We start from the raw sequence: 9,824 nt of genomic DNA on the forward strand, positions 1-9,824 counted from the left end.
AAAAACCCGTCCTAAACCCGGACATGAACCCGTCGGGTCCCCATTTGGTTACTAACTAGCGGGTAAACAGGTTATCCCAGGAGTATTCGGGTCTCCATCTACTTACGAATATTGGATAAATGAGTTACACGGGTATTTGAGTCTTTTTTCGAGTATATGGGCCGGGTAATTGGGTATACGAGCCGGATAATCGAGTATATGAGCCACGTAATCGGGTATACGGGACGGGTATATGGACTCACGTCTTTTTTCGGATATACGAGCTGGTTAATCAGATTTGTGTCTAAAACTATACCCGGACCCGAACCGCAAAAAATTTAAAAACTATCTCCATACTGGAGACCCATTTATAACCGGCCCGAAACCCGACCCAAAAATATCGGGTTCTTTTCCATCCCTACCAATCTCTATTATATACTCCGTACAATGTTTTGGCGGTTCAAGAACGATGAAAAAAGTTTCACAATCAATCATCAATCATGAATGAAATTTCGAAACATAATTTGTTTCAGCAAACCGTAATTATCTGGCTTTTTACTAAAATAAATAAATATATAAATATTGCTACAACCGAGTCATATTGTAAAATTGAGGAGTGGATTGCAAGAAATTCCCTTCCTAGCTTGTTTGTCACGCAGTTAAAATCCTTTCCAAATTGGTATGATTTTCAGCCTATATCATCTATCTAGAGAGTGGATAAACCCTAACCCTAACCCTAACCCTAATGCAACACCACGAAAAATCTGTTCTCGGTTACTAATAAATTCTGGTAATTAACAATCTTATTGCCTGTTACAAGGTAATTATAATGTGTATTGGTTAGTGTTCAACATCTTACAACTGAAATTAGCATGAATTTTACAATCTTTCTGTTTTTAGGGTTTAGACCTGGTTGACTATTAGTACAGAAATTTTTTATTTTTGGTTAGAATTTGACATATTACAATTTTATTTTTTATTTTTATTTAATTGTTTATGGTTAGCTTGCAGTATGTTTTTAGATGAATTGACAATGAAGGATTCCGAGGCTGAGTATACAAAGCACATGGCTTTAGTTTCAACTCTTCTTTTGGGTTGCTTTGTGCTATGTCTTTTACTTCATAGAAGCTATTGGTTGGTTCAGTCAATCATTGCTCTTTTTTATGTGAGTCCACTACTAATTTTGTGATATATTGCCATATTTTTTTTTTTTTCTTTTCTTTTCCGGCTAAGTAAACAAATTGATCACTTTTGTCCTTATTTTGGATCTGTTTGTTGCTAACAACAAGATCATACCTAAAAGAAAGTATATTGTGATGACAGAGCATACTCATGGGATTATTCTTTTTGAGAATCCCTGATGTTAAAAGCTCCTCATTAATGGAATTCAATCAAGTTTCTTTCTTTGGACGTCTCCTTCCGCTAATAATATTCAATGCTGGGTATCCATCTCAATTGGTTTCTTTCTTTTTTTTTTTTTCCTAAACACACCCAAAAAAAAAAAAAAAAAAAAACCAAAAACACAAAACGGATTTGAACCAAATGACGGTTCTTATTGTCTTGATAGAAGTTGATTTCTTTTAACAGGTTTCAGGTTAAAAGGAAGCAATTTTTCCTCAATTTCTTGACCATTACGTCATTCAGAGTTATTGGTTCTTTGATATCGTTTGCCATCATATCATTAGGTATGCTTACATGCTTCCAAGTTGATAATTATGTACATGTTTGCACGAACACTATTCATTTAGTAACTTTATTGAAGTTTGTGTTCTGATATTGATCAGTCAAGTGTGTGTGTGCGCGCGCGCGCGTGTTACTCTTTCTTGTCATATTCTGAGAACATCTTTATTTTTGATACATGTTTATTAGACATTGAATAAATTTTTTTTTTTTTTTATTCAGGTGCAACACAGCTGTTTCTTAAATTTGACATTGGTTACCTAGCGATGAAGGACTATCTTGGTATTTAATCTTGTCTGCATATATATATATATACTTACATAATAACCTAGTCTTGTAACCTAATAATAATAGTGTGATGTGTTTTCTTGATGTGAGTAGCACTTGGAGCCATATATTCTGCTGCAGAGTCTCTTTGCACTTTCCAGGTACATGGACTTTGTTTGTGTGATCTTAAAAAGGAAGTACAAATTTACAAGTAATTAAAAACTGAAATTAATTTCATGAGCAGGTGCTTAATATGGAAGAGACACCTTTATTGTATAGTCTAGCCCTAGGAGAGGGTGTGGTGAATGATGCCACATCTATGGTGTTTTTCAATGCAATCAAGCGATTTAACCTATCTGACATGAACCCAGTTGCTGCTCTTAGTTTTGGCAGGGGTTTCATTACATTGTTTGTCTGTAGCACCTTCTTGGGAATTTTTGTAAGTTATTAATATCTATTCATGCGTATTTTTTGTAAGTTATTAAGATATTAATATTAATAGTAATAGTAAAGTAATATACTATATATAACAAATAACAAATTTCCATATCCATTTGCATATGTAGGTTGGGCTGTTATGTGCATACTTCATTAGAACCTTATTATACTTTGGAAGGTATGTATTTTTAACATGTATCTTGAATTACAAGTAATAGCATTCTACGTACATGGTTCAGTGTTATGACTGTATGTGATATTTGTATTTTTATATGAGTAAACCATCTATTAATTTAGATTACGATTTCATACTCGAAGTTACCAAGATACCTAATAATAATAATTATTATTATTATTATTACTACTTTAATGTACTGCGAATGTGAATACTTTTTATGTGTTTGAATACCCTTAATTTTTCAGGCACCCAACTGAACGTGTAGTAGTTCTCATGTTGTTTATGGCTTACCTTATATATTATACAGCTGACGTAAGTGATTGACCCAACACTTTTATCTATTTATGGTAGTAAGCTAAAGGTTGTAACATGTGGCAGGATGGGTAGCCATCTCGAAATGGGTTTTGGTCAAATTGTGTGCTTTTTAAGTGAGAGTCGAAGTAATCTGATTTGACCTGCTAAGTGCTACGAGTAACACACATATTTTCTATATATTATATATTTTATTTTATCCGTAAAAATAAATCCTTCATAAATAATAAAATGGATCAAGAGGTTTCTTGTTTTAACCTCCCGTTCTTGTTCATTGCCATATTGAATTCAGAACCTTTGAATCATTCTGAATCATTCAGCTCTGCTTAATCAATTGCACCCCCCAAGTCTAATTATGTTTTTTCTAGGTGTGTAACTTAAGTGGGATCCTTGCCACGTTCTTTTTTGGGATCGTAATGTCAAATTATGTCACTCATAAATCACAAGTGACCACAAAGTGAGTTTGTAACCATATCAAATCCCCCTCTCAAAATCAAATATCTTTATAGAAATGTTTATAACTGAAAGTATTCACATTTGCTTATGTGGATTGCAGGCGTTCTTTTGCATCAATTTCTTACTTTGCAGAAGTGCTTAGCTTCATATACGTTGCTATGGACTCATTTGACGCTGAAAAGTGGCCTTTTTTTGTGAACGGGTATCTTTTCTAACCAATGTTATTCTCTAACCTATTTTTATTCAGCGGGTCTCGTGGTTGGTAATGGGTTAGATAGAGTTCGGTAGTTTTTTGTTATTGCTTGGGGGTCGACTTTCAAACATTTTCTTGTCAAGACTGTGTAAAGATCTACAGGCAATGATGCATCAAATCAAATACTAATATAAAAATTTAATTTATTTCAATAGTAATTTAATGTGTTCTTTGTAGTAAACACTTTTTTACAACCTTAATACATATATATATATATATATATATATATATATATATATATATATATATATATATATATATATATATATTCAATTTGTGCAGTTCTGGACAATCGAATGGGGCAAGTGGTATACTTATGGGGTTGATTATGGTCGGAAGAGCGGGTTTCATATTCCCCATTTCATATTTATCTTACTTAACTCGGATGGGAGGTGTTAAAGAGATTGGTATCAAGCAGCGGGTAAGTAATTAAAGGTTATTAATATTTGTTATTATTAATTTAAATTTAAATTTTTAATAGGATCTTTGCTTTGATTATTTGATTTAGTGTGTGTTTATCATAATATTTCACAGCTTATAGTTCGGTGGGCTAGTTTAATGCGAGGCGCTGTATCTGTTGCACTTGCCTACAAGGAGGTAGACTCGAGTTTGTTGAAATTAACTAGTAGCTCAACTTATGAATTTATAAGCAGAAAAAACTAGAGGTGGAAATTGCATTTTTATTGATGTTTTTTGGTTTACTAAATTACAAATTAGGAAAAGCTTTTTGTAAAGCAAATTATTAGGGGATACATAGAGAAAATAAATTTAAAGGTTATTAATTATTAATCTCTGCTTTTTGCTTGGTATCTAATCGATTAGTAAAATTCACTTTAAAAGTGAAGTTATTGAACCAAATAAGTTATCAAAATAATGTATTGAGTTTTGGTTTATTGATCCTTTGGCAGTTTAGTGGTTCTGAACAAACCATTCAGCCTGCAAAAGTGCTTTTGCTCACCAGCATAGTTACCGTTGTTATTTTTAGCACAGTGGTAAGCTTCTCTATCCCCCTTCCATTTCTGTTGCCCTTCCAAAAAAATATTTTCTTTCTAAATTTAAAATTACATCTATATGATCATATGTTTATTTTTGGTAACTGTCCCTTTTTAAATATTCTTAGCATGATATTCTTATTTCCCTTGTAAACTGCTCTAAGGTATTTGGATTGCTGACAAAGTTGATTATAAGGATGTTACTACCTCGTTCTGACGAAACGGAACCATCTACTCCAACCTCATTGACCCAAGTGTTTCTAGTGAATGGACATGATCACGATCATTATCCGGTAACTGAAAACGGAATATCATATACCAAGCAGGCAGAGTCTACAAATGTTGTTGGGCCCCACACAGTTCATGTCTCTTAGAAGTTTATTGTTCTTCTTACGGTTATTTGGGATCCGCTGAATTAGTATTAGTTATAGGACTAGATGCCCATATCTATTCTATCTTTCTTTTAAGCTTTAGAAAAAAAAAAAAAAAAAAAAAAAAAAAAAAACCTGACTAGTCAGGACTAGATAGTAGATACCTATATTTTTAACATCAAGGATTTATTTCTCTGTTCGAAAACTTTATTATTTCTCTGAATTAGTCATGTAATTATATTTACGACTATCATCATTGTGTAAAGGAATCAAGTCACCAACGAAGCATTGCTTCAATGGTATCCAATGCCTAGTAGGGAGTGCCCGCGATTAGTTGCCAAGCACCCCGGGTTTGATTCCGAGGTGGGGGTGGTTCTCTGCAGGATTTACTGCGATTAGTTGTCAAGCAACCCAGTTCTCGCGATTAGTTGCCGAGCAACCCGGGATGATCCTTGGAGTTTCCTATCTAGCGTGTGTAGGTCGCAAATGAGATTATTCGATACGAAAATTGCCGGTCAAAAAAAAAAAGGAATCAAGTCATTTACGATGTTTGAATAGTAGCTGATAGATTTGTGACCCACTAATCACTTGTTGGTGCCTTTTGAGTTGAAGCCTTTTGTAGATATGTGACCCATTCACCCATCATCTCTTTATATATATATATATATATATATATATATATATATATATATATATATATATATATATATATATATATATATATATATATATATATATATATATATATATATATATATATATCCACATCATGGTTATAATGAGAGTTCACTTTATAGACACAATTGGGATCATTCTAATCCACTCCCACTACAACAATATTACCCTTTAAGGTGGACAAAAGTTCTAACAATAGGTGCAAAAGTCTTCACAATAATAGGTTTATTGTGAGAATATGTCCTCATAATAGGGTCCTCGTTATAGCTCCGACACTATAGGTTAATTGTGCCAACGATGTTCACACAAAAACATTTTTAAAAGGAAAGTGAAAATGAAATGATAAATACCTATTGTGAGGACAACGTCCTCACGATAGTAAAACATGATACAGAAAAAAACTACGGGATTCGGTAGTTGTTTTCTATATCATGTTTACTATCAAAAGTGAGTTTTCTGTCGCTCTCTTTATTTTATATCTCTATAAAGTAGTATCTGCAATGTCTATTCACATACGTTTCAATTCTATAAAATAGTTTTTTGAAAACTGAAACATACACATACTTACACTCTTGTAACGTTTCTCATTGCAACTTATTGTTCTTTCTTACTGCTTGATGCAATCATTGCTTTTGTATTCGTTCTGTTAGGTAAATAATGTTTGGAATTGGTAATATTCTACTTTATTGTTTTTAGCACCTATGGAGCTCATTTATGTAAAACTAGGAAAATTCCAGCCCGGGCGATGCGGCGGGGCTTTTCGGGTTGCATATTCATATTTAACATAGCTTTATGTATTTACAGAATTAAAAATGTGTTGCTACGGGTATGGTTGGAAACACGTGGTTAGTACCTAGTGTATGGACTCCACGTTTTTAGCGTCGGAAAATCGCATAAAAAAGGGAACAGAACCATCGATATGATGTGCTTAGTTTGGGTTATTTATTATACCTGTATGTAGATGTATAAATAAATATCCCGATATATTTAGCATTTTTTAAAAACAGTCCGTGTCGCGCAGAGCTAGTTACGTTGTGTTCGTAAACTGATTTCGAGTTGAATGGTGATTTTGAAAAAAATTAACTCGAAGCGAGCGGGAAGATGGTGCCGTTAAAAGTTTGAGGGATATTTTTGTTGGGGTCGTTTGATAAGCTGGGGGGGGGGGGGGTCCAAACGGCGGAAATTTGGACCTCTTTTAGTATGCAGGATAAATAAATAAATGACACATAAAGACAAAAAAGTGGAGTAAAATACTCGTGTAAGGTTTTGAGGGATATTTGTGTAATTTCACAAGATCCTAGCTTATTTATCAAACAATTACAAGACTAGATAGAAACCATGGCTTATAGAGAAAACTAGTTAAGATATAGCCCGCGCGTTACTTCGGGTACGTTTTAACTGCTATGTTTTTGTGGTCGATTAATAGTGGGTCATAAGTTAATATTATTCGATAGTGTTACGCTTAACGCTAAGTATTTACATCAATAGAATGGTTATGGTCGCGTGTTGCAGCAAGTAAAATCACGTGTTATCTTTGGAAATCAATAACGACGAATAAGAAAATTTCAAAAGAAAACCATGAACAAATATTAATAAGAAAACAATTTAAGAAAAATGATGATAATGTTGCAATAAAAAATTATTCTTTTTATGTTAATATTAGTTAGTATATTTATTTATTATATTAGGTAGTTGCTGGTGTATATTAAGATTTTGAAATCTTAAAAAAAAAAAAAAAAAAAAAAAACATTCACAAAGAGACAAAAATTCTCGCTTTAGCTACTCAAACTACAAATTTTTTAGTTCAATAGTACAATAAGGAGTAATGAAATAATTGTGGTATTTATGGACCCTATATGAAGGTTTTACCGGATTCGATCAAGGACTTCTACCCGGAACACTGCCCGAATGGATGTGTTTCGGGTACCGTCAATTGAGTTCGGGTTTCCGCCCGAACGTGTGTGTTACATGAAAATGATGATTGTCGTTGAAATGAATGCACTACTGATGATAAAAAATCGCCTTTTTAAAAAAAAGAAAAGAAAAATATAATAACATCTTAAAAAGCCTAATAATAAAAAGATATAATAAAACTATTGTGAATTTGGCTTTAAGAAAATATAAAAATCAAGTGTGAAATCAAAAGCAAAAGTACAATTCTTATGTACTAAAACTACAAAGATGTTGGTGGGTATTAGCATATAAGAGTAAAATAATAACCTCTAGCAACCATAATGCTTCTAGGAATTTGTATGCCAAATACACCCGAAGTCAATTTCTTATTCATGGTAGTCTTGATACATACACTCAAATAGTCAATCTTTTGTTAAAGTTTGTATGAATACAATTTGACTTGTTTGTTAACCAAAAGTTGGCTGGCCGCGCGTTGCTGCGGTGTAGGGGGAGAGACAAATTTTTTTTTTTCCGGCAAAAAACGAATAAACTTTTATAACTAAAGGAGTTCATCAAAAAGATAAAACCCCTAAAACTTACAAACAATCAAAACTTCCGAGCTAAACTAAAACCAACAACCTCAACTTAAGCTCACGACATGAAAAACGACCATCAACAACAACAAAAAATGAACTACATACAAACTGAACACGCACCAAGAAACTAAAGAAGATGACCAATCTAGCCAAAGGAACGAGAGATTAGAAACCGTCTTGATCGAAGCATACATGCAAAACGAAAATGAGGACCGCGTGCTCAAATATCTTTAATGAACACGCCGAACTCCTTCATCTCGGCGCCCTGAACTAGTTGTTTCTTCCTCTTTTGATTCATATTTTTATACGACGTTGTAGGGGGATCGTGAGGGTTGATAAGAGTAGCTTTAACGGTAGGCTCTCCTCGGCTAAGTTCGTCATCATTTCATCGAAAGCCACGAATTCCTCCTTGGACATTTTTTTTCCTCATGCACTTTCTCGAATTTAGGGGTAACCGAAGCAAAATCCACATCCACATTTCCACGATCACAAGAATCGAAACTATCATTACCACAACTGCAGATTCAACTTGAACATTGGAAGCAAAAGACGGATTCGATGAGGATCAGACGTAAACCTCATATAATCTAGTGGCTCCTTCATCGTTCTCTGATAGCTCAACCGAATTTAATTCTGGTAAAGAAGAAGGAGCAACCCCCATTAAAATTTCTTTATACAAGGGTCTCGGGGACGATTGAACCGTCGGGGATACAACCGGTGCTATATTGACAGAATCGGGTTCGACCTCATTAACAACCATGTCAACATTCTCAACAGTACACTTCTCATGACAATGTGAACCACATATTGAACAAACATGCCCATGAACATCTTTAACACAAATATTATCCACTTCAGTGGCATGTAACGAATCATCAAAAGACACATGAGCAACATTGTTACCAAAATCAACTACCTCAATGGCATGAAAGTCACCAACATTGATTACCTCAGTGACATGTAATGAAGCCTCAATAGACTTACAAAAAACAGAAGTTTTTACCTCAGAGCGTCGTTCCAAAACAACATTATCCAGACTCTTATCGGCAATAGTTGGCTCTGAGTGAGAGGCAATTGGTCATTCATAGAAATGGATAATTAATTTGGTACAATTTAAATAAATATCAATGATATTTAATGTATAAATTATCTTTTAAGTGTTAATTTTTATTTAAGAAATGTCATTGTTATGCTATACACTTTGTTAACATTACATTTCTTCAATTTATGCAAAATGATACATATGGACAAAAAGTATATACCAATATATAAGGTTTTGATAACCATCAAAGCTTGACTTGAGTGGTATGGGGTGAGATTCAACTTTGGTACTGCAAACATTGTCGCGATTTAAGTTTCCTTCTAACGCGCGTATGTGTGTGTGACAAATGAGAGCATTCGATGTCAATATCGCTGTTACTTCAAGTAGATTTTTTTTAGTTTATTTTGTTCATTGGATCTTTGAATTTTGTTTATCAAACAAGACTAGAAACCGGAGCTTATAGAGAAAATAAGTTTTAGCAACCATAAAGATCCTAAAATACTACTTGAAAACTGAGATTTACCGACGGAGAAATCCATCCTTAAATGCGTTTTTGGACGGATTCAAGCGGACCCTAAAATCGCCCTCGGTAATACTTACCTACGGAATTTTGCTACAGGCCTAAGTCTTAGAGACAGATTTACAACGGCCATTTTGGGACTGATTTCCGACGGATTAACATTGAGTTTTTC

General features: G+C 33.7%; 1 protein-coding gene across 4 annotated transcripts; it reads left to right on the top strand.

Moving 5' to 3' along the window:
• Positions 1–433: 433 nt before the first annotated feature.
• Positions 434–5,035, top strand: LOC139899334 (sodium/hydrogen exchanger 3-like). 4 transcript variants are annotated; one of them, XM_071882162.1, is made up of 15 exons: positions 434–658; positions 991–1,144; positions 1,303–1,421; positions 1,567–1,664; positions 1,882–1,941; positions 2,041–2,087; positions 2,171–2,365; positions 2,493–2,542; positions 2,788–2,854; positions 3,223–3,311; positions 3,411–3,512; positions 3,846–3,984; positions 4,098–4,160; positions 4,472–4,555; positions 4,720–5,035. In XM_071882162.1, exons 1-15 carry the CDS (start codon positions 480–482, stop codon positions 4,927–4,929), a joined length of 1,656 nt encoding a protein of 551 aa, XP_071738263.1. In that variant the 5' UTR covers positions 434–479; the 3' UTR covers positions 4,930–5,035. The 4 variants fall into 4 exon arrangements, with proteins under 4 accessions (XP_071738263.1, XP_071738265.1, XP_071738264.1 ...); XM_071882164.1 differs by having other exon boundaries at positions 565–658; positions 984–1,144; XM_071882163.1 differs by lacking the exon at positions 434–658 and adding an exon at positions 674–799 and having other exon boundaries at positions 984–1,144.
• The last annotated feature ends 4,789 nt before the right edge of the window (positions 5,036–9,824 follow it).

Source organism: Rutidosis leptorrhynchoides, chromosome 3 (genome assembly GCF_046630445.1).
Source record: "Rutidosis leptorrhynchoides isolate AG116_Rl617_1_P2 chromosome 3, CSIRO_AGI_Rlap_v1, whole genome shotgun sequence".
NCBI lineage: Eukaryota > Viridiplantae > Streptophyta > Magnoliopsida > Asterales > Asteraceae > Rutidosis > Rutidosis leptorrhynchoides.